The sequence below is a fragment of the Anguilla anguilla genome, chromosome 9, assembly GCF_013347855.1.
Source record: "Anguilla anguilla isolate fAngAng1 chromosome 9, fAngAng1.pri, whole genome shotgun sequence".
NCBI lineage: Eukaryota > Metazoa > Chordata > Actinopteri > Anguilliformes > Anguillidae > Anguilla > Anguilla anguilla.
The window spans coordinates 51,803,766-51,829,189 of record NC_049209.1 but is presented as its reverse complement, the minus strand read 5'-3'; the positions used below and the strand labels follow the sequence as shown (position 1 = coordinate 51,829,189).

The 25,424-nt window shown below is 36.9% G+C and overlaps 4 protein-coding genes across 5 annotated transcripts; all 4 read left to right on the top strand.

The window, feature by feature from the left end:
• The first annotated feature begins 79 nt into the window (after positions 1–79).
• Positions 80–2,426, top strand: LOC118235340 (olfactory receptor 1-like). The gene is made up of 2 exons (XM_035432560.1): positions 80–349; positions 1,281–2,426. The coding sequence occupies exon 2, from the start codon at positions 1,341–1,343 to the stop codon at positions 2,310–2,312; it is 972 nt and encodes a 323-aa protein (XP_035288451.1). The 5' UTR covers positions 80–349; positions 1,281–1,340; the 3' UTR covers positions 2,313–2,426.
• A 3,128-nt stretch (positions 2,427–5,554) lies between these two features.
• On the top strand, positions 5,555–7,000 carry LOC118235341 (olfactory receptor 1-like). Its single transcript, XM_035432561.1, has one exon. The coding sequence runs from the start codon at positions 5,555–5,557 to the stop codon at positions 6,524–6,526; it is 972 nt and encodes a 323-aa protein (XP_035288452.1). The 3' UTR covers positions 6,527–7,000.
• A 542-nt stretch (positions 7,001–7,542) lies between these two features.
• Positions 7,543–16,783, top strand: LOC118236581 (olfactory receptor 6F1-like). Its single transcript, XM_035435072.1, has 4 exons — positions 7,543–8,100; positions 8,989–9,808; positions 12,149–12,304; positions 16,694–16,783. Exons 2-4 carry the CDS (start codon positions 9,047–9,049, stop codon positions 16,781–16,783), a joined length of 1,008 nt encoding a protein of 335 aa, XP_035290963.1. The 5' UTR covers positions 7,543–8,100; positions 8,989–9,046.
• Positions 15,713–24,507, top strand: LOC118235334 (olfactory receptor 1-like). 2 transcript variants are annotated; one of them, XM_035432551.1, is made up of 5 exons: positions 17,408–17,513; positions 19,865–20,020; positions 20,902–21,914; positions 23,006–23,502; positions 24,439–24,507. In XM_035432551.1, exons 3-4 carry the CDS (start codon positions 20,958–20,960, stop codon positions 23,018–23,020), a joined length of 972 nt encoding a protein of 323 aa, XP_035288442.1. In that variant the 5' UTR covers positions 17,408–17,513; positions 19,865–20,020; positions 20,902–20,957; the 3' UTR covers positions 23,021–23,502; positions 24,439–24,507. The 2 variants fall into 2 exon arrangements, with proteins under 2 accessions (XP_035288441.1, XP_035288442.1); XM_035432550.1 differs by lacking the exons at positions 17,408–17,513; positions 23,006–23,502; positions 24,439–24,507 and adding an exon at positions 15,713–15,803 and having other exon boundaries at positions 20,902–22,584.
• The last annotated feature ends 917 nt before the right edge of the window (positions 24,508–25,424 follow it).

Below are 25,424 nucleotides of genomic sequence, written 5' to 3'. Positions count from 1 at the left end.
GAGTGAGGCTCCAAACAAAGAAACAAACAAAGCATTTATAAATAAATAAACCCAAACAAAGAACACAGAATCAGTCTCTATCATTCCGTCATGTTGCGCCAATTTCACATGGGCGTATCTTTTGTGTCCTGTTCCCTTGGTGTAATGTTCTGTGTCAACAGAATATAAGAACGACAACGAACACTTTGCCTCACCACAGTCCTTTCCACCTGATCTATCATCAAGTTCAAGGACACACATCTTCTGAAAGAGAAACATCGAAGAAAATTGTTTTCCTAATGGAAAAAGAGATTTTCTAAATGAGAAACAGAAGCATTGACATTTTTAGCCTGTTTGCTGAAAATTACTGGTAAGCATTAGCTACACCTTAATGTAGCCCTTCAGTTATTTATTTCAAAGAGCTGCCTTTTTCTGCTTAGCTTGAAGTTCACGGCAATTATTCCAACTGAAAACTGAATCAAAAATAATTTTCCAGACTTTAGAAAAAGTTAATATATTGCATCAAAAAACCTTTACCTTTGATGATCTCTCTGAGAAAATGCACGTCAACTATTTCAGTGTAAAGATTTTTTATGGATATTGGTCATCATTAAGCTCTCTTTGTCATATTTCGGTTGCGATTAAACTATCAGCATAATCTATTAAAACAGAAAGGTGCAGTGATACAAACGTAACAGAAAAAGATATAGAGATGTAAGGAGTATGTAACATGATTGTTAGGTGTTATGCAGAGCTGTGCTACAGAGACCTTTTGAGTATCTGGTGCTCATTGTGACTAAAGGGTCCAATAAATCAGGTAAAACTGATTTAAGACACCTAGGTATTGTACAGAATGTAATTTACCAAAATGAATGAATGAACATTAGTGACAAGAACAATAAAAATAGAAATCCCAATTTTTAAAAAAATCAAATCAAAGGGACACATTGGGCGCATAGAGCAAAAGGTACAAGTGCTTCAGTACTGAGACCACCCCTAAACATAAACATGTTACCTATTGCAACATGATTTTTGTGTGTTCTATAAAGTCATAAATTGTTAATTGAAAGTATGATGTATTTTTCAGTCACTGATTAACAGGTTGAATGAAGCATCAGAATTCTGTCTTTTGCTATTTTTCATTGAGACACACAAGATCCATTGATTGAAGAATTTCATAATTACTAATAAACCAGAGCTTCTGTGTTTCTTTTAGATAAATATTTTATAACCCACACATTGATAAATTTGTTGTGGTTCAAGAATTCATTTCTGTAGGCTAACCTATTTTTTATTTTCAGGTACAAAAAGACTATTTTTTCATGGAGTGAAAAACCGTGTGAGGAGCAAACAAACTTGCGATGAGCCCCCTGAATTCAAACTCCTTTACTAACGCCAGTATTGTGCGTCCTGAGTTCTTTGTCATAAGTGGTTTTGCCGGTATTTCCCATGCAAACTACTACTATGTGTTCTTGTGCTTCGTTTATGCTCTGAGTCTACTGGGAAATGCCTTTGTCATGTTTATGATTTACACTGACCACTGTCTCCACACTCCAAAATACATTGTCGTTTTTAATTTGGCTTTGTCCGACTTGTGTGGAAGCACTGCACTTGTTCCTCAGATGATTGACACCTTACTGTTTAAATCACATTTAATCTCCTACAAGGCCTGCTTGACTAGTATGTTCTTTGTTTTTTGGTTTCTCTCTGTGCAGTCTTTCACTCTCTCTGCTCTGTCCTATGATAGATTCGTTGCTATATGCTTTCCACTGAGATACAATGAGATTGTGACTAGTAAATCAATGTTGGTGATGACAGCGATATTATGGATTTTTGCCATAATGACCACTCTCATAGCTGTGATTTTTATCAACAGAATATCATTCTGCAAATCCATTGTGGTAAACAGCTTTTTCTGTGATCATGGAGCAATACAACTTTTGGCATGCGATGACAATCCTCCAAGTGCTGTGATAAACTGGACACATCCCATTATAATTCTCTGGTTACCGGTACTTTTTATCACAGGTACATATATTTCTATAGCCAGAGCATTATTGAAAATTGCAGAAGCTTCTGAGCGCCTCAAAGCCATGAAGACCTGCACCTCTCATTTGATCTTGGTGGGTGTGTTTTATCTTCCTATATGTATCACCTATGCAATGAGCTCCACCATTCAATTGAACGCCTGGATAGTTAACATGTCTCTGACAACTGTCTTGCCACCAATGCTGAATCCAATCATTTACTCTCTGAAGACAGAGGAATTCACAGAATCCATTAAAAAGCTGTATAGAAGAAACAAGATTCACATCGTTGTAAGGAATAAATGAATAAATGTTTTAATCACACATGACTGAATAGCAACTTTGACTATTTTCATTTTTTTAACCCCCCACTCAACTGAACTATAAGAGCTATTAACAAATTAAATACAATGAATTGGAACACGGTGCTAGATATGAAAAACAATTATTTATTTTCAAAAATCTGATTTACAATTAGAATTATATATTTAGTCTGTTTATTTTGAGATTTGTTAATTAAATCTGAAAATATGTATTAAAAAGTTTATTTTGCATGTCATCTCTGAAAAAAAGACTCATATCTAGCAATCGCCCAATCAATGCCCAACCTCACTAATTCTCTTCTGGCTGAAAAGTAGCAAATTCCTGCAGCAATACTCCAACATCTAATATTTAGCCTTCCCAGAAGAGTTTAAGTAGTTATAGCAGCAAGTCGTGCACCGACTCCATATTAATTCCCATAATTTGATGTTGGATGTCAGGTTTCCACATACCCTTGGCCTTATCGCAAATTTGGGTGTTCAGGCCAGGTGTTTCCTCTGTTTGCTGTTTTTCTGTTGCCTTACTGATCTGCAAATGTTCTTGTGAGGTCTCTGTAGAAAGCACTATACAAATAAAATTGAAATTGAAATTGAGCAACCACCACCTGCTCTTATGGTGCGTTCATGAGCAACTGGGAAGTGGTAAAGTTCCAACCTCCGAGCGGGAGAATACACCCGAACGCCTGTCGGACGAGGAACACCCCACTAGGAAAGTGCGAGGTTTTTGAGAACTCGACGTCAGCATTTGTGCCGAAATTAAAGAAATGTACTTGCTCCGCGCACAAATAAAGCCCCTTTTCCACTGCAGGGCCAAACGGTTTTGTGCACGGAGAGGAACGGTTCCAATGGTGTTTCCACCTGGAAACGGTTTGGCGTGGAAGGATTACAAACCGTGCCCAGCACGATATTTTCGGCAGGGTTAGACAACCGTGCTCAGCGTAGCAGAACCGTTCGGGTGGGCAGGCTTAATGACGTATTCACTGATTGGTTTCACATTACGTCAGTTTTGTGACTCCGCATACGGTCTCTTCACGTCCTCTTCCGTAAGCTATGTCAGTGGAGAAGCTAATATAAATTAAAATGCCAATCAAAAATCGTATTCCATCATAGCAACAAGATAAACCCGACAAGAGCCATAAGATATACAGCAGTGAAAACGATGCTCACTGAATAAAGAAATAAACGGGACAAAGTTTTAAAAAATGGTACCATGTCATTCTACAGTCAATATCTGGGACTTAATATTGAATAAATAGGCTACATAACCTTACCATTGGTTTTACGTGTAGAGAAGTCCCTTTTGAGGCCGAGTGGTCATATATTGTCTTGGATAATCCGTTTATGAAATATATTTTGCGCATTTTTGATGCCTGGGTACATTCAAAATAATTACATAATACCACACGTATCGTTTACGGCGTTGTTGCCATTTTTAGTACAGTCTGGCTTGATTGACAATTCATTTATTCAGTAGGTGAGAGTATACGCTTTCTAACGATGTATAACATTGTCTAATTTTACTTTTGGAATAGCGTTTTATACGTCAGCGTAACCGAAAATTTTCTTATCATCGCATTCACTTACGCATTAAGACGCTGCACCTAACGAAATGTTGTTAACGATTTTTCGTAATTTCTTGGAAAATAGGCTACAATTATTATTGAGGACTTCTGGGCATAGCTAAGCCGTATATTTGCTGATAGACCTATCTGACATCGTTTTCTGGAGCAAAACAGAAGCGGATTGAACTCGTTGATTTACTGTCTCTGTCTGAACACTGATAAAATGTCATCATTGCTATGTATGTATTATTCCAACAAATAAACATCTATACAATATTTTATCGGGGGAATGTTTCAAGCTCACGCATACATACACAAATGTGGAACAGTCACGGTCATGCCACAGCCCTGGTTCTAAGAGTGAGGCTCCGAAGATATAAACAAACCATTTATAAATAAATAAATGAAGAACACGGAACACAAAATCAGTCTCTATCGTTGCGTCATGTTGCATTAATATCACATGGGCATTTTGTTTTGTCCTGTTCCCTTGGTGTAATGTTCTGTCAACACTCTGGGATATAAGAACAACAGTGCATGCTTTGTTTCTCCACAGTCTTTTTCAAGTGAACTATCATCAAGTTCAAGGACATACATCCTCCAAAAGAGAAAACATCGAAGTACATTGGTATCCTATTGGAAAAAGAGGTCTTCTAAAGGAGAAACGGATGCATTGACATTTTTTGTGTATGCAGTTTGCCAAAAATTATTGGTAAGTATTAGCTACAGCATAATGTAGTCCTTCATTTATTTATTTCAAAGAGCTGCCTTTTCCTGCTTAGCTTGAAGTACAAGGCAATTATTCCAACTGAAAACTGAATCTAAAATAATTTCACCGTCTATTATAAAATGTCAAAAAAATATTGCATCAAAACATTTTCCCTTTGAAGATTTCTGTAAGAAAATGCATAAAGTAAAATATTTCAGTGTAAAAATAATTTATAGATATTGATCATCATTACGCTCTCTTTGACAGGTTTAATTTGCAACTAAACTATCAGCATATTCTATTAAAACTGAAGGGTACGGTGATACAAACGTAACAGAAAAAGATGTAGATATGTAATGAGTATGTAACATGATTGTTAGGTTTTATGCAGAGCTGTGCTACAGAGACCTTTTGAGGGTCAGGAGCTCAATGTGACAAAAGAGTCAAATAAACCAGGTAAAACTGATTTAAGACACCTAGGTATTGTACAGAATATAATTTACCAAAATGAATGAATGAACATTAGTGACAGGAACAATAAAAATAGAAATTTAAATTTTTCATTTAAAAAAAAATCAAATCAAAGGGACACATTGGGCACATAGGGAAAATGGTACAGGTGCTTGGGTACCGAGAGCCCCCTACACATAAACATATTACCTATTGAAACAAGATTTTTGCATGTTCTATGAATTCACAACGTGTTCATTGAAAGTACTATGCATTTTTCAGTCGCTGATTAACGGGTTGAATGAAGCGTTAAAATTCGGTGTTTTGCATTTTTGTTTGGGACACACAAGATCTATTGATTCAAGAATTGAATCATTACTAATAGATCTGTGAATGTTGCCGTGTTTCAGGAATTCATTACTTGAGGTTAACCTATTTTTTATTTTCAGGTCCCAAAGGACTGGTTTTTCGGGAAGTCAGAAACAGTGAGGAGGAAACAAACCTGCAATGAGCCCCCTGAATTCACCCTCCTTGTTTAACGTCACTATTGTACGTCCCGAATTCTTTTACATAAGTGGTTTTGCCGGTATTCCCCACACAAAATACTACTATGTGTTCTTGTGCTTGTGCTTTGCTCTGACTCTACTGGGAAACACTTTTATCATGTTTGTGATTTACACTGACCACAGTCTTCACACTCCAAAATACATTGTCGTTTTTAATTTGGCTGTGTCCGACTTGTGTGGAAGCACTGCCCTTGTTCCTCAGATGATAGACACCTTCCTGTTTAAATCACAGTTAATCTCCTACAAGGCCTGTTTGACTAATATGTTTTTTGTTTTTTGGTTTGGCTCTGTGCAGTCTCTCACTCTTACTGCTTTGTCCTATGATAGATGTGTTGCTATATGCCTTCCACTGAGATACAATGAGATTGTGACTAGTAAATCAATGTTGGTGATCACGACCATATTATGGATTTTTGCAGGAATGGCTGTTTTCATGGCTGTGATTTTTATCAACAGAATATCATTCTGCAAATCCGTTGAGATAAACAGCTATTTCTGTGATCTTGGACCGATACACCTTTTGGCATGCAATGACAACACTCCAAGTGCTGTGATTCACTGGACACATCCTGTTATAATTCTCTGGTTACCGGTACTTTTTATCACAGGTACATATATTTCTATAGCCAGAGCATTATTGAAAATTGCAGAAGCCTCTGAGCGCCTCAAAGCCATGAAGACCTGCACCTCTCATTTGATCTTGGTGGGTGTGTTTTATCTTCCTATATGTATCACATATGCAATGGGCTCTGCCATTCAACTGAATGCCAGGATCGTGAACATGTCTCTGACCACTGTCTTGCCATCAATGCTGAATCCAATCATTTACTCTCTGAAGACAGAGGAATTCACAGAATCCATTAAAAAGCTGTACAGAAGAAAAAAAATTCACATCGCTGTAAGGAATAAATAAATGTTTTAATCACAAATTTTAACCCTCCGCTCAGCTGAACTGTAAGAGCTATTAACAAATTAAATCCAATAAATTGGAACACAGTGCTAGATATGAAAATCAATTATTTATTTTCAAAAATCTGATTTAAAATTTAAGTTATATATGTAGTCTGTATGTTTTGAGATTTGTTAATTAAATCTGAAAATATAAACTAAAAGGTTTATTTTGCATGTCTGTTAAATCTGACTCATATCTAGCATAAATCAATTGCCCAATCAATGCCGAACCTCACTAATGTTCTTCTGTTCATCATAGATTTCAGGTGTGTACATACTTTTGGCCATATAGCGTGTTTGGGTGTTCAGGCCTGGTGTTTCCTCTGTTTCTGTTGCCTTACTGATCTGCAAACATCCTTGTGAGGTCCCTGTAAAAAGCACTTTATAAATAAAACTGAACTGAAATTGCGACCTTGTAAAATTTGGGAACAGTCGACCTTTAGGGGGCACTATACCAACTATGAAATTTTTCAAAGAGTGCATCTTTGGCTTTGCTTCATGGAAAATTTTATAATTTACATTAATAATGAACCAGCTCTTGCAATCTAATCCTAGGCCGTCAGGCAGAGCTTCACCAAATTCATCATTATGACACTGGGCATACCTGTGTAAGATTTGCATCTGAGGCAGCATTCTAATTTTGGTGACCTTTCGTCAATAGGTGTGACTGCAAGAGGAAAATAAATAAAAATGCCTCCAACTCCACAACTGCTTGACCAGTCAAGTTGAAACTTTGCATGCTATGTAGTTTATCAGTCTTCCATTGAATGTACAATGATAAAGCCATATCTTAAAAAATATGGCTTCTAAGATTGGGAATATCATGCCAAAACTTGGGTATGAAAATGAAAATAATAGTACCCTATGTGCCCATCAGATTAATAAGCCATAATTATCACACGCTGCTTAGACCCCATTAATTACCAGTTGCTGTGATACTCATTATTATTGTTTCTGTACTCAAACAGCAGCCAGAATGTGTGCCCATTTTATATATGGTAATTATTCTATTAATTTTATTCTTTTTTTTTTTTTTCAGTGTTCCAATATCTGAATGCTGGATATAACTCCAACAAACAAACGTCCATTAAACATCCATATAGCATTTTATCGGCACAATGTTTCAAGCTCACGCATACATAAACAAATCTGAAATACTAACAGTTATACCACGACCCCGGTCCTGAGAGTGAGGCTCCAAACAAAGAAACAAACAAAGCATTTATAAATAAATAAACCCAAACAAAGAACACAGAATCAGTCTCTATCATTCCGTCATGTTGCGCCAATTTCACATGGGCGTATCTTTTGTGTCCTGTTCCCTTGGTGTAATGTTCTGTGTCAACAGAATATAAGAACGACAACGAACACTTTGCCTCACCACAGTCCTTTCCACCTGATCTATCATCAAGTTCAAGGACACACATCTTCTGAAAGAGAAACATCGAAGAAAATTGTTTTCCTAATGGAAAAAGAGATTTTCTAAATGAGAAACAGAAGCATTGACATTTTTAGCCTGTTTGCTGAAAATTACTGGTAAGCATTAGCTACACCTTAATGTAGCGCTTCATTTATTTATTTCAAAGAGCTGCCTTTTTCTGCTTAGCTTGAAGTTCACGGCAATTATTCCAACTGAAAACTGAATCAAAAATAATTTTCCAGACTTTAGAAAAAGTTAATATATTGCATCAAAAAACCTTTACCTTTGATGATCTCTCTGAGAAAATGCACGTCAACTATTTCAGTGTAAAGATTTTTTATGGATATTGGTCATCATTAAGCTCTCTGTCATATTTCGGTTGCGATTAAACTATCAGCATAATCTATTAAAACAGAAAGGTGCAGTGATACAAACGTAACAGAAAAAGATGTAGAGATGTAAGGAGTATGTAACATGATTGTTAGGTGTTATGCAGAGCTGTGCTACAGAGACCTTTTGAGTATCTGGTGCTCATTGTGACTAAAGGGTCCAATAAACCAGGTAAAACTGATTTAAGACACCTAGTTATTGTACAGAATATAATTTACCAAAATGAATGAATGAACATTAGTGACAGGAACAATAAAAATAGAAATTTATATTTTTCATTTTTAAAAAAATCAAATCAAAGGGACACATTGGGCACATAGGGAAAATGGTACAGGTGCTTGGGTACCGAGAGCCCCCTACACATAAACATATTACCTATTGAAACAAGATTTTTGCGTGTTCTATGAAGTCACAACGTGTTCATTGAAAGTACTATGCATTTTTCAGTCGCTGATTAACGGGTTGAATGAAGCCTTAAAATTCGGTGTTTTGCATTTTTGTTTGGGACACACAAGATCTATTGATTCAAGAATTGAATCATTACTAATAGATCTGTGAATGTTGCCGTGTTTCAGGAATTCATTACTTGAGGTTAACCTATTTTTTATTTTCAGGTCCCAAAGGACTGGTTTTTCGGGAGGTCAGAAACAGTGAGGAGGAAACAAACCTGCGATGAGTCCCCTGAATTCACCCTCCCTGTTTAACGTCACTATTGTACGTCCCGAATTCTTTTACATAAGCGGTTTTGCCGGTATTCCCCACACAAAATACTACTATGTGTTCTTGTGCTTGTGCTTTGCTCTGACTCTACTGGGAAACACTTTTATCATGTTTGTGATTTACACTGACCACAGTCTTCACACTCCAAAATACATTGTCGTTTTTAATTTGGCTGTGTCCGACTTGTGTGGAAGCACTGCCCTTGTTCCTCAGATGATAGACACTTTCCTGTTTAAATCACAGTTAATCTCCTACAAGGCCTGTTTGACTAATATGTTTTTTGTTTTTTGGTTTGGCTGTGTGCAGTCTCTCACTCTTACTGCTTTGTCCTATGATAGATGTGTTGCTATATGCCTTCCACTGAGATACAATGAGATTGTGACTAGTAAATCAATGTTGGTGATCACAGCCATATTATGGATTTTTGCAGGAACGGCCACTCTCATAGCTGTGATTTTTATCAGCAGAATATCATTCTGCAAATCCATTGTGGTAAACAGCTATTTCTGTGATCAAGGACCCATGCACCTTTTGGCATGCAATGACAACACTCCAAGTGCTGTGATTCACTGGACACATCCCGTTATAATTCTCTGGTTACCGGTACTGTTTATCACAGGTACATATATTTCTATAGCCAGAGCGTTATTTAAAATTGCAGAAGCTTCTGAGCGCCTCAAAGCCATGAAGACCTGCACCTCTCATTTGATCTTGGTGAGTGTGTTTTATCTTCCAATATGTATCACCTATGCAATGGGCTCAGCCATTCAACTGAATGCCAGGATAGTTAACATGTCTCTGACCACTGTTTTGCCGCCAATGCTGAATCCAATCATTTACTCTCTGAAGACAGAGGAATTCACAGAATCCATTAAAAAGCTGTATAGAAGAAACAAGATTCACATCGTTGTAAGGAATAAATGAATAAATGTTTTAATCACACATGACTGAATAGCAACTTTGACTATTTTCATTTTTTAACCCCCCACTCAACTGAACTATAAGAGCTATTAACAAATTAAATACAATGAATTGGAACACGGTGCTAGATATGAAAAACAATTATTTATTTTCAAAAATCTGATTTACAATTGAATTATATATTTAGTCTGTTTATTTTGAGATTTGTTAATTAAATCTGAAAATATGTATTAAAAAGTTTATTTTGCATGTCATCTCTGAAAAAAAGACTCATATCTAGCAATCGCCCAATCAATGCCCAACCTCACTAATTCTCTTCTGGCTGAAAAGTAGCAAATTCCTGCAGCAATACTCCAACATCTAATATTTAGCCTTCCCAGAAGAGTTTAAGTAGTTATAGCAGCAAGTCGTGCACCGACTCCATATTAATTCCCATAATTTGATGTTGGATGTCAGGTTTCCACATACCCTTGGCCTTATCGCAAATTTGGGTGTTCAGGCCAGGTGTTTCCTCTGTTTGCTGTTTTTCTGTTGCCTTACTGATCTGCAAATGTTCTTGTGAGGTCTCTGTAGAAAGCACTATACAAATAAAATTGAAATTGAAATTGAGCAACCACCACCTGCTCTTATGGTGCGTTCATGAGCAACTGGGAAGTGGTAAAGTTCCAACCTCCGAGCGGGAGAATACACCCGAACGCCTGTCGGACGAGGAACACCCCACTAGGAAAGTGTGAGGTTTTTGAGAGCTCGACGTCAGAATTTGTGCCGAAATGAAAGAAATGTACTTGCTCCGCGCACAAATAAAGCCCCTTTTCCACTGCAGGGCCGAACGGTTCTGTGCACGGAGAGGAACGGTTCCAATGGTGTTTCCACGTGGAAACGGTTTGGCGTGGAAGGATTACAAACCGTGCCCAGCACGATATTTTCGGCATGGTTAGACAACCGTGCTCAGCGCAGCAGAACCGTTCGGGTGGGCAGGCTTAATGACGTATTCACTGATTGGTTTCACATTACGTCAGTTTTGTGACTCCGCATACGGTCTCTTCACGTCCTCTTCCGTAAGCTATGTCAGTGGAGAAGCTAATATAAATTAAAATGCCAATCAAAAATCGTATTCCATCATAGCAACAAGATAAACCCGACAAGAGCCATAAGATATACAGCAGTGAAAACGATGCTCACTGAATAACGAAATAAACGGGACAAAGTTTTAAAAAATGGTACCATGTCATTCTACAGTCAATATCTGGGACTTAATATTGAATAAATAGGCTACATAACCTTACCATTGGTTTTACGTGTAGAGAAGTCCCTTTTGAGGCCGAGTGGTCATATATTGTCTTGGATAATCCGTTTATGAAATATATTTTGCGCATTTTTGATGCCTGGGTACATTCAAAATAATTACATAATACCACACGTATCGTTTACGGCGTTGTTGCCGTTTTTAGTACAGTCTGGCTTGATTGACAATTCATTTATTCAGTAGGTGAGAGTATACGCTTTCTAACGATGTATAACATTGTCTAATTTTACTTTTGGAATAGCGTTTTATACGTCAGCGTAACCGAAAATTTTCTTATCATCGCATTCACTTACGCATTAAGACGCTGCACCTAACGAAATGTTGTTAACGATTTTTCGTAATTTCTTGGAAAATAGGCTACAATTATTATTGAGGACTTCTGGGCATAGCTAAGCCGTATATTTGCTGATAGACCTATCTGACATCGTTTTCTGGAGCAAAACAGAAGCGGATTGAACTCGTTGATTTACTGTCTCTGTCTGAACACTGATAAAATGTCATCATTGCTATGTATGTATTATTCCAACAAATAAACATCTATACAATATTTTATCGGGGGAATGTTTCAAGCTCACGCATACATACACAAATGTGGAACAGTCACGGTCATGCCACAGCCCTGGTTCTAAGAGTGAGGCTCCGAAGATATAAACAAACCATTTATAAATAAATAAATGAAGAACACGGAACACAAAATCAGTCTCTATCGTTGCGTCATGTTGCATTAATATCACATGGGCATTTTGTTTTGTCCTGTTCCCTTGGTGTAATGTTCTGTCAACACTCTGGGATATAAGAACAACAGTGCATGCTTTGTTTCTCCACAGTCTTTTTCAAGTGAACTATCATCAAGTTCAAGGACATACATCCTCCAAAAGAGAAAACATCGAAGTACATTGGTATCCTATTGGAAAAAGAGGTCTTCTAAAGGAGAAACGGATGCATTGACATTTTTTGTGTATGCAGTTTGCCAAAAATTATTGGTAAGTATTAGCTACAGCATAATGTAGTCCTTCATTTATTTATTTCAAAGAGCTGCCTTTTCCTGCTTAGCTTGAAGTACAAGGCAATTATTCCAACTGAAAACTGAATCTAAAATAATTTCACCGTCTATTATAAAATGTCAAAAAAATATTGCATCAAAACATTTTCCCTTTGAAGATTTCTGTAAGAAAATGCATAAAGTAAAATATTTCAGTGTAAAAATAATTTATAGATATTGATCATCATTACGCTCTCTTAGACAGGTTTAATTTGCAACTAAACTATCAGCATATTCTATTAAAACTGAAGGGTACGGTGATACAAACGTAACAGAAAAAGATGTAGATATGTAATGAGTATGTAACATGATTGTTAGGTTTTATGCAGAGCTGTGCTACAGAGACCTTTTGAGGGTCAGGAGCTCAATGTGACAAAAGAGTCAAATAAACCAGGTAAAACTGATTTAAGACACCTAGTTATTGTACAGAATATAATTTACCAAAATGAATGAATGAACATTAGTGACAGGAACAATAAAAATAGAAATTTAAATTTTTCATTTAAAAAAAAATCAAATCAAAGGGACACATTGGGCACATAGGGAAAATGGTACAGGTGCTTGGGTACCGAGAGCCCCCTACACATAAACATATTACCTATTGAAACAAGATTTTTGCGTGTTCTATGAAGTCACAACGTGTTCATTGAAAGTACTATGCATTTTTCAGTCGCTGATTAACGGGTTGAATGAAGCCTTAAAATTCGGTGTTTTGCATTTTTGTTTGGGACACACAAGATCTATTGATTCAAGAATTGAATCATTACTAATAGATCTGTGAATGTTGCCGTGTTTCAGGAATTCATTACTTGAGGTTAACCTATTTTTTATTTTCAGGTCCCAAAGGACTGGTTTTTCGGGAGGTCAGAAACAGTGAGGAGGAAACAAACCTGCGATGAGCCCCCTGAATTCACCCTCCTTGTTTAACGTCACTATTGTACGTCCCGAATTCTTTTACATAAGTGGTTTTGCCGGTATTCCCCACACAAAATACTACTATGTGTTCTTGTGCTTGTGCTTTGCTCTGACTCTACTGGGAAACACTTTTATCATGTTTGTGATTTACACTGACCACAGTCTTCACACTCCAAAATACATTGTCGTTTTTAATTTGGCTGTGTCCGACTTGTGTGGAAGCACTGCCCTTGTTCCTCAGATGATAGACACCTTCCTGTTTAAATCACAGTTAATCTCCTACAAGGCCTGTTTGACTAATATGTTTTTTGTTTTTTGGTTTGGCTCTGTGCAGTCTCTCACTCTTACTGCTTTGTCCTATGATAGATGTGTTGCTATATGCCTTCCACTGAGATACAATGAGATTGTGACTAGTAAATCAATGTTGGTGATCACGACCATATTATGGATTTTTGCAGGAATGGCTGTTTTCATGGCTGTGATTTTTATCAACAGAATATCATTCTGCAAATCCGTTGAGATAAACAGCTATTTCTGTGATCTTGGACCGATACACCTTTTGGCATGCAATGACAACACTCCAAGTGCTGTGATTCACTGGACACATCCTGTTATAATTCTCTGGTTACCGGTACTTTTTATCACAGGTACATATATTTCTATAGCCAGAGCATTATTGAAAATTGCAGAAGCCTCTGAGCGCCTCAAAGCCATGAAGACCTGCACCTCTCATTTGATCTTGGTGGGTGTGTTTTATCTTCCTATATGTATCACATATGCAATGGGCTCTGCCATTCAACTGAATGCCAGGATCGTGAACATGTCTCTGACCACTGTCTTGCCATCAATGCTGAATCCAATCATTTACTCTCTGAAGACAGAGGAATTCACAGAATCCATTAAAAAGCTGTACAGAAGAAAAAAAATTCACATCGCTGTAAGGAATAAATAAATGTTTTAATCACAAATTTTAACCCTCCGCTCAGCTGAACTGTAAGAGCTATTAACAAATTAAATCCAATAAATTGGAACACAGTGCTAGATATGAAAATCAATTATTTATTTTCAAAAATCTGATTTAAAATTTAAGTTATATATGTAGTCTGTATGTTTTGAGATTTGTTAATTAAATCTGAAAATATAAACTAAAAGGTTTATTTTGCATGTCTGTTAAATCTGACTCATATCTAGCATAAATCAATTGCCCAATCAATGCCGAACCTCACTAATGTTCTTCTGTTCATCATAGATTTCAGGTGTGTACATACTTTTGGCCATATAGCGTGTTTGGGTGTTCAGGCCTGGTGTTTCCTCTGTTTCTGTTGCCTTACTGATCTGCAAACATCCTTGTGAGGTCCCTGTAAAAAGCACTTTATAAATAAAACTGAACTGAAATTGCGACCTTGTAAAATTTGGGAACAGTCGACCTTTAGGGGGCACTATACCAACTATGAAAGTTTTCAAAGAGTGCATCTTTGGCTTTGCTTCATGGAAAATTTTATAATTTACATTAATAATGAACCAGCTCTTGCAATCTAATCCTAGGCCGTTAGGCTGAGCTTCACCAAATTCATCATTATGAAACTGGGCATACATGTGTAAGATTTGCATCTGAGGCAGCATTCTACTTTTGGTGACCTTTCGTCAATAGGTGTGACTGCAAGAGGAAAATAAATAAAAATGCCTCCAACTCCACAACTGCTTGACCAGTCAAGTTGAAACTTTGCATGCTATGTAGTTTATCAGTCTTCCATTGAATGTACAATGATAAAGCCATATCTTAAAAAATATGGCTTCTAAGATTGGGAATATCATGCCAAAACTTGGGTATGAAAATGAAAATAATAGTACCCTATGTGCCCATCAGATTAATAAGCCATAATTATCACACGCTGCTTAGACCCCATTAATTACCAGTTGCTGTGATACTCATTATTATTGTTTCTGTACTCAAACAGCAGCCAGAATGTGTGCCCATTTTATATATGGTAATTATTCTATTAATTTTATTCATTTATTTTTTTTCAGTGTTCCAATATCTGAATGCTGGATATAACTCCAACAAACAAACGTCCATTAAACATCCATATAGCATTTTATCGGCACAATGTTTCAAGCTCACGCATACATAAACAAATCTGAAATACTAACAGTTATACCACGACCCCGGTCCTGAGAGTGAGGCTCCAAACAAAGAAACAAACAAAGCATTTATAAATAAATAAACCCAAACAAAGAACACAGAATCAGTCTCTATCATTCCGTCATGTTGCGCCAATTTCACATGGGCGTATCTTTTGTGTCCTGTTCCCTTGGTGTAATGTTCTGTGTCAACAGAATATAAGAACGACAACGAACACTTTGCCTCACCACAGTCCTTTCCACCTGATCTATCATCAAGTTCAAGGACACACATCTTCTGAAACAGAAACATCGAAGAAAATTGTTTTCCTAATGGAAAAAGAGATTTTCTAAATGAGAAACAGAAGCATTGACATTTTTAGCCTGTTTGCTGAAAATTACTGGTAAGCATTAGCTACACCTTAATGTAGCGCTTCATTTATTTATTTCAAAGAGCTGCCTTTTTCTGCTTAGCTTGAAGTTCACGGCAATTATTCCAACTGAAAACTGAATCAAAAATAATTTTCCAGACTTTAGAAAAAGTTAATATATTGCATCAAAAAACCTTTACCTTTGATGATCTCTCTGAGAAAATGCACGTCAACTATTTCAGTGTAAAGATTTTTTATGGATATTGGTCATCATTAAGCTCTCTTTGTCATATTTCGGTTGCGATTAAACTATCAGCATAATCTATTAAAACAGAAAGGTGCAGTGATACAAACGTAACAGAAAAAGATGTAGAGATGTAAGGAGTATGTAACATGATTGTTAGGTGTTATGCAGAGCTGTGCTACAGAGACGTTTTGAGTATCTGGTGCTCATTGTGACTAAAGGGTCCAATAAACCAGGTAAAACTGATTTAAGACACCTAGTTATTGTACAGAATATAATTTACCAAAATGAATGAATGAACATTAGTGACAGGAACAATAAAAATAGAAATTTATATTTTTCATTTTTAAAAAAATCAAATCAAAGGGACACATTGGGCACATAGGGAAAATGGTACAGGTGCTTGGGTACCGAGAGCCCCCTACACATAAACATATTACCTATTGAAACAAGATTTTTGCGTGTTCTATGAAGTCACAACGTGTTCATTGAAAGTACTATGCATTTTTCAGTCGCTGATTAACGGGTTGAATGAAGCCTTAAAATTCGGTGTTTTGCATTTTTGTTTGGGACACACAAGATCTATTGATTCAAGAATTGAATCATTACTAATAGATCTGTGAATGTTGCCGTGTTTCAGGAATTCATTATTTGAGGTTAACCTATTTTTTATTTTCAGGTACTAAAGGACTGGTTTTTCGGGAGGTCAGAAACAGTGAGGAGGAAACAAACCTGCGATGAGCCCCCTGAATTCACCCTCCCTGTTTAACGTCACTATTGTACGTCCCGAATTCTTTTACATAAGCGGTTTTGCCGGTATTCCCCACACAAAATACTACTATGTGTTCTTGTGCTTGTGCTTTGCTCTGACTCTACTGGGAAACACTTTTATCATGTTTGTGATTTACACTGACCACAGTCTTCACACTCCAAAATACATTGTCGTTTTTAATTTGGCTGTGTCCGACTTGTGTGGAAGCACTGCCCTTGTTCCTCAGATGATAGACACTTTCCTGTTTAAATCACAGTTAATCTCCTACAAGGCCTGTTTGACTAATATGTTTTTTGTTTTTTGGTTTGGCTGTGTGCAGTCTCTCACTCTTACTGCTTTGTCCTATGATAGATGTGTTGCTATATGCCTTCCACTGAGATACAATGAGATTGTGACTAGTAAATCAATGTTGGTGATCACAGCCATATTATGGATTTTTGCAGGAACGGCCACTCTCATAGCTGTGATTTTTATCAGCAGAATATCATTCTGCAAATCCATTGTGGTAAACAGCTATTTCTGTGATCAAGGACCCATGCACCTTTTGGCATGCAATGACAACACTCCAAGTGCTGTGATTCACTGGACACATCCCGTTATAATTCTCTGGTTACCGGTACTGTTTATCACAGGTACATATATTTCTATAGCCAGAGCGTTATTTAAAATTGCAGAAGCTTCTGAGCGCCTCAAAGCCATGAAGACCTGCACCTCTCATTTGATCTTGGTGAGTGTGTTTTATCTTCCAATATGTATCACCTATGCAATGGGCTCAGCCATTCAACTGAATGCCAGGATAGTTAACATGTCTCTGACCACTGTTTTGCCGCCAATGCTGAATCCAATCATTTACTCTCTGAAGACAGAGGAATTCACAGAATCCATTAAAAAGCTGTATAGAAGAAACAAGATTCACATCGTTGTAAGGAATAAATGAATAAATGTTTTAATCACACATGACTGAATAGCAACTTTGACTATTTTCATTTTTTAACCCCCCACTCAACTGAACTATAAGAGCTATTAACAAATTAAATACAATGAATTGGAACACGGTGCTAGATATGAAAAACAATTATTTATTTTCAAAAATCTGATTTACAATTGAATTATATATTTAGTCTGTTTATTTTGAGATTTGTTAATTAAATCTGAAAATATGTATTAAAAAGTTTATTTTGCATGTCATCTCTGAAAAAAAGACTCATATCTAGCAATCGCCCAATCAATGCCCAACCTCACTAATTCTCTTCTGGCTGAAAAGTAGCAAATTCCTGCAGCAATACTCCAACATCTAATATTTAGCCTTCCCAGAAGAGTTTAAGTAGTTATAGCAGCAAGTCGTGCACCGACTCCATATTAATTCCCATAATTTGATGTTGGATGTCAGGTTTCCACATACCCTTGGCCTTATCGCAAATTTGGGTGTTCAGGCCAGGTGTTTCCTCTGTTTGCTGTTTTTCTGTTGCCTTACTGATCTGCAAATGTTCTTGTGAGGTCTCTGTAGAAAGCACTATACAAATAAAATTGAAATTGAAATTGAGCAACCACCACCTGCTCTTATGGTGCGTTCATGAGCAACTGGGAAGTGGTAAAGTTCCAACCTCCGAGCGGGAGAATACACCCGAACGCCTGTCGGACGAGGAACACCCCACTAGGAAAGTGTGAGGTTTTTGAGAACTCGACGTCAGCATTTGCGCCGAAATTAAAGAAATGTACTTGCTCCGCGCACAAATAAAGCCCCTTTTCCACTGCAGGGCCAAACGGTTTTGTGCACGGAGAGGAACGGTTCCAATGGTGTTTCCACCTGGAAACGGTTTGGCGTGGAAGGATTACAAACCGTGCCCAGCACGATATTTTCGGCAGGGTTAGACAACCGTGCTCAGCGTAGCAGAACCGTTCGGGTGGGCAGGCTTAATGACGTATTCACTGATTGGTTTCACATTACGTCAGTTTTGTGACTCCGCATACGGTCTCTTCACGTCCTCTTCCGTAAGCTATGTCAGTGGAGAAGCTAATATAAATAAAAATGCCAATCAAAAATCATATTCCGTCATAGCAACAAGATAAACCCGACAAGAGCCATGAGATATACAGCAGTGAAACCGATGCTCACTAAATAACGAAATAAACGGGACAAAGTTTTCAAAAATGGTACCATGTCATTCTACAGTCAATATCTGGGACTTAATATTGAATAAAAAGGCTACATAACCTTACCATTGGTTTTACGTGTAGAGAAGTCGCTTTTGAGGCCTAGTGGTCATATATTGTCTTGGACAATCCGTTTATGAAATATATTTCGCGCATTTTTGATGCCTGGGTACATTCAAAATAACTACATAATACCACACGTATTGTTTACGGCGTTGTTGGCGTTTTTAGTACAGTCTGGCTTTATTGACAATTCATTTATTCAGTAGGTGAGAGTATACGCTTTCTAACGATGTATAACATGTCTAATTTTGCTTTTGGAATAGCGTTTTATAGATCAGCGTAATTGGAAATTTTCTTATCATTGCATTCACTTACGCATTAAGACGCTGCACCTAACGAAACGTTGTTAACGATTTTTCGTAATTTCTTGGAAAATAGGCTACAATTATTATTGAGGACTTCTGGGCATAGCTAAGCCGTATATTTGCTGACAGACCTATCTGACATCGTTTTCTGGAGCGAAACAGAAGCGGATTGAACTCGTTGATTTACTTTCTCTGTCTGAACACTGATAAAATGTCATCATTGCTATGTATGTATTACTCCAACAAATAAACATCTAATAGACATCTATACAATATTTTATCAGCGGAATGTTTCAAGCTCACGCATACATACACAAATGTGGAACAGTCACGGTCATGCCACAGCCCTGGTTCTAAGAGTGAGGCTCCGAACACATAAACAAACCATTTATAAAAAAAATAATCCAGAACACGGAAAACAAAATCAGCCTCTATCGTTGCGTCATGTTGCATTTATATCACATGGGCATTTTTTTGTTGTCCTGTTCCCTTGGTGTAATGTTCTGTCAACACTCTGGGATATAAGAACAACAGCGCATGCTTTGTTTCTCCACAGTCTTTTTCAAGTGAACTATCATCAAGTTCAAGGACATACATCCTCCAAAAGAGAAAACATCGAAGTACATTGGTATCCTATTGGAAAAAGAGGTCTTCTAAAGGAGAAACGGATGCATTGACATTTTTTGTGTATGCAGTTTGCCAAAAATTATTGGTAAGTATTAGCTTCAGCATAATGTAGTCCTTCATTTATTTATTTCAAAGAGCTGCCTTTTCCTGCTTAGCTTGAAGTACAAGGCAATTATTCCAACTGAAAACTGAATCTAAAATAATTTCACCGTCTATTGTAAAATGTCAAAAAAATATTGCATCAAAACAATTTCCCTTTGAAGATTTCCGTAAGAAAATGCATGAAGTAAAATATTTCAGTGTAAAAAATTATTTATAGATATCGATCATCATTAAGCTCTCTTTGACAGGTTTATTTTGCGATTAAACTATCGGCGGATTCTATTAAAACTGAAGGGTACGGTGATACAAACGTAACAGGAAAATATGTAGATATGTAATGAGTATGTAACATGATTGTTAGGTTTTATGCAGAGCTGCGCTACAGAGACCTTTTGGGGGTAAGGAGCTCAATGTGACAAAAGGGTCAAATAAACCATGTAAAACTGATTTCAGACACCTAGTAATTGTACAGAATATAATTTACCAATATGAATGAATGAACATTAGTGACAGGAACAATAAAAATAGAATTTTAAAATTTTTATTTAAAAAAAAATCAAATCAAAGGGACACATTGGGCACATGGTACAGGTGCTTGGGTACCGAGAGCCCCCTACACATAAACGTGTTACCTATTGAAACAAGATTTTTGCGTGTTCTATGAAGTCACAACGTGTTCATTGAAAGTACTATGCAGTCACTGATTAACGGGTAGAGTGAAGCCTTAAAATTCGGTGTTTTGCATTTTTGTTTGGGACACACAAGATCTATTGATTCAAGAATTGAATCATTACTAATAGATCTGTGAATGTTGCCGTGTTTCAGGAATTCATTATTTGAGGTTAACCTATTTTTTATTTTCAGGTACTAAAGGACTGGTTTTTCGGGAGGTCAGAAACAGTGGAGGAAACAAACCTGCGATGAGCCCCCTTAATTCACCCTCCTTGTTTAACGTCACTATTGTACGTCCCGAATTCTTTTACATAAGCGGTTTTGCCGGTATTCCCCACACAAAATACTACTATGTGTTCTTGTGCTTGTGCTTTGCTCTGACTCTACTGGGAAACACTTTTATCATGTTCGTAATTTACACTGACCACTGTCTTCACAGTCCAAAATACATTGTCGTTTTTAATTTGGCTGTGTCCGACCTGTGTGGAAGCACAACAGTCATTCCTCAGATGATTGACACCTTCCTGTTTAAATCACATTTAATCTCCTACAAGGCCTGCTTGACTAATATGTTTTTTGTTTTTTGGTTTGGCTCTGTGCAGTCTCTCACTCTCACTGTTCTGTCCTATGATAGATGTGTTGCTATATGCTTTCCACTGAGATACAATGAGATTGTGACTAGTAAATCAATGTTGGTGATCACAGCCATATTATGGATTTTTGCTGGAACTGCCATTCTTATAACTGTGATATTTATCAACAGAATATCATTCTGCAAATCCATTGTGGTAAACAGCTATTTCTGTGATCATGGACCCATACACCTTTTGGCATGCAATGACAACACTCCAAGTGCTGTGATAAACTGGACACATCCCATTATAATTCTCTGGTTACCGGTACTTTTTATCACAGGTACATATATTTCTATAGCCAGAGCGTTATTTAAAATTGCAGAAGCTTCTGAGCGCCTCAAAGCCATGAAGACCTGTAGCTCTCATTTGATCTTGGTGAGTGTGTTTTATCTTCCAGTATGTATCACCTATGCAATGGGCTCTACCATTCAACTGAATGCCAGGATCGCGAACATGTCTCTGACCACTGTCTTGCCATCAATGCTGAATCCAATCATTTACTCTCTGAAGACAGAGGAATTCACAGAATCCATTAAAAAGCTGTACAGAAGAAACAAGATACACATCGCTGTAAGGAATAAATAAATGTTTTAATCACAAATTTTAACCCTCCGCTCAGCTGAACTGTAAGAGCTATTAACAAATTAAATCCAATAAATTGGAACACAGTGCTAGATATGAAAATCAATTATTTATTTTCAAAAATCTGATTTAAAATTTAAGTTATATATGTAGTCTGTATGTTTTGAGATTTGTTAATTAAATCTGAAAATATAAACTAAAAGGTTTATTTTGCATGTCTGTTAAATCTGACTCATATCTAGCATAAATCAATTGCCCAATCAATGCCGAACCTCACTAATGTTCTTCTGTTCAACATAGATTTCAGGTGTGTACATACTTTTGGCCATATAGCGTGTTTGGGTGTTCAGGCCTGGTGTTTCCTCTGTTTCTGTTGCCTTACTGATCTGCAAACATCCTTGTGAGGTCCCTGTAAAAAGCACTTCATAAATAAAACTGAACTGAAATTGCGACCTTGTAAAATTTGGGAACAGTCGACCTTTAGGGGGCACTATACCAACTATGAAAGTTTTCAAAGAGTGCATCTTTGGCTTTGCTTCATGGAAAATTTTATAATTTACATTAATAATGAACCAGCTTTTGCAATCTAATCCTAGGCCGTTAGGCTGAGCTTCACCAAATTCATCATTATGAAACTGGGCATACCTGTGTAAGATTTGCATCTGAGGCAGCATTCTAATTTTGATGACCTTTCGTCAATAGGTGTGACTGCAAGAGGAAAATAAATAAAAATGCCTCCAACTCCTCAATTGCTTGACCAGTCAAGTTGAAACTTTGCATGCTATGTAGTTTATCAGTCTTCCATTGAATGTACAATGATAAAGCCATATCTTAAAAAATATGGCTTCTAAGATTGGGAATATCATGCCAAAACTTTGGTATGAAAATGAAAATAATAGTACCCTATGTGCCCATCAGCTTAATAAGCCATAATTATCACACGCTGCTTAGACCCCATTAATTACCAGTTGCTGTGATACTCATTATTATTGTTTCTGTACTCAAACAGCAGCCAGAATGTGTGCCCATTTTATATATGGTAATTATTCTATTAATTTTATTCTTTTTTTTTTTTTCAGTGTTCCAATATCTGAATGCTGGATATAACTCCAACAAACAAACGTCCATTAAACATCCATATAGCATTTTATCGGCACAATGTTTCAAGCTCACGCATACATAAACAAATCTGAAATACTAACAGTTATACCACGACCCCGGTCCTGAGAGTGAGGCTCCAAACAAAGAAACAAACAAAGCATTTATAAATAAATAAACCCAAACAAAGAACACAGAATCAGTCTCTATCATTCCGTCATGTTGCGCCAATTTCACATGGGCGTATCTTTTGTGTCCTGTTCCCTTGGTGTAATGTTCTGTGTCAACAGAATATAAGAACGACAACGAACACTTTGCCTCACCACAGTCCTTTCCACCTGATCTATCATCAAATTCAAGGACACACATCTTCTGAAAGAGAAACATTGAAGAAAACTGATTTCCTAATGGAAAAAGAGATTTCCTAAATGAGAAACAAAAGCATTGGCATTTTTAGTCTGTTTGCTGAAAATTACTGGTAAGCATTACCTACACCTTAATGTAGCGCTTCATTTATTTATTTCAAAGAGCTGCCTTTTTCTGCCTAGCTTGAAGTTCATGGCAATTACTCCAACTGAAAACTGAATCAAAAAAAAATTTCCAGACTTTAGAAAAAGTTAATATATGGCATCAAAGAACCTTTACCTTTGATGATCTCTCTGGGAAAATGCACGTCAACTATTTCAGTGTAAAAATATTTTATGGATATTGGTCATCATTAAGCTCTCTTTGTCAGGCTTCTTTTGCGATAAAACTATCAGTATAATCTATTAAAACAGAAGGGTACAGTGATACAAACGTAACAGAAAAAGATGTAGAGATGTAAGGAGTATGTAACATGATTGTGAGGTGTTATGCAGAGCGGTGCTACAGAGACCTTTTGAGTATCTGGTGCTCAATGTGGCTAAAGGGTCCAATAAACCAGGTTAAACTTATTTAAGACACCTAGGTATTGTACAGAATATAATTGACCGAAATGAATGAATGAACATTAGTGACAAGAACAATAAAAATGGAAATCCAAATTAAAAAAAAAAATAAAATCTAATCAAAGGGACACATTGGGCGCATAGAGTAAAAGGTACAAGTGCTTCAGTACTGAGACCACCCCTAAACATAAACATGTTACCTATTGTAACATGATTTTTGTGTGTTCTATAAAGTCATAAATTGTTAATTGAAAGTATGATGTATTTTTCAGTCACTGATTAACAGGTTGAATTAAGCATCAGAATTCTGTCTTTTGCTATTTTTCATTGAGACACACAAGATCCATTGATTGAAGAATTTCATAATTACTAACAAACCAGAGCTTCTGTGTTTCTTTTAGATAAATATTTTATAACCCACACATTGTTAATTTGTTGTGTTTCAGGAATTCATTTCTGTAGGTAAACCTATTTTTTATTTTCAGATCCTAAAGACTGGTATTTCAGGGAGTGAAAAACCGTGTGAGGAGCAAACAAATTTGCGATGAGCCGCCTGAATTCACCTCCTTTACCTAACATCACTATTGTGCGTCCTGAGTTCTTTTTCATAAGTGGCTTTGCCGGAATTCCCCACGCAAACTACTACTATGTGTTCTTGTGCTTCGTTTATGTTCTGAGTCTACTGGGAAATGCCTTTGTCATGTTTGTGATTTACGCTGACCACTGTCTCCACACTCCAAAATACATTGCAGTGTTTAATTTGGCTGTGGCTGACTTGTGTGGAAGCACTGCACTTGTTCCTCAGATGATTGACACCTTGCTGTTTAAATCACATTTAATCTCTTACGAGGCCTGCTTGACTAACATGTTTTTTGTTTTTGCATTTATCACTATGCAGTCTTTCACTCTCACTGTTCTGTCTTATGATAGATTTGTTGCTATATGCTTTCCACTGAGATATAATGAGATTGTGACTAATAAATCAATGTTGGTGATCACAACCATTATATGGATATTTTCAGGAATTGCCAATCTCATAGCTGTGATTTTTATAAACAGATTGTCATTCTGCAAATCCACTGTGGTAAACAGCTTTTTCTGTGATCACGGAGCCGTGACACTATTGGCATGCGATGACAACCCTCCAAGTGCTGTGATAAACTGGACACATCCTGTTGTAATTCTCTGGTTTCCGGTATTTTTTATCACAGGTACATATATTTGTATAGCCAGAGCATTATTTAAAATTTCAGAAGCCTCTGAGCGCCTCAAAGCCATGAAGACCTGCACCTCTCATTTGATCTTGGTGAGTGTGTTTTATCTTCCTATGTGTATCACATTTGCAATGAGCTCCACCATTGAACTGAACACCAGGGTAGTTAACATGTCTCTGGCGAATGTCTTGCCACCAATGCTGAATCCAATCATTTACTCTCTGAAGACAGAGGAATTCACAGAATCCATTAAAAAG

Coding starts and splice junctions, on each gene's coding strand:
- LOC118235340 (XM_035432560.1), top strand. CDS start 1,341: ATGAGCCCCCTGAATTCAAACTCCTTTACTAACGCCAGTATTGTGCGT.
- LOC118235341 (XM_035432561.1), top strand. CDS start 5,555: ATGAGCCCCCTGAATTCACCCTCCTTGTTTAACGTCACTATTGTACGT.
- LOC118236581 (XM_035435072.1), top strand. CDS start 9,047: ATGAGTCCCCTGAATTCACCCTCCCTGTTTAACGTCACTATTGTACGT. Junction 9,809..12,148: donor GCACCTCTCATTTGATCTTG/GTGAGTGTGTTT, acceptor GTTTCTCCACAG/TCTTTTTCAAGTGAACTATC. Junction 12,305..16,693: donor CAGTTTGCCAAAAATTATTG/GTAAGTATTAGC, acceptor TTTTATTTTCAG/GTACTAAAGGACTGGTTTTT.
- LOC118235334 (XM_035432551.1), top strand. CDS start 20,958: ATGAGCCCCCTTAATTCACCCTCCTTGTTTAACGTCACTATTGTACGT.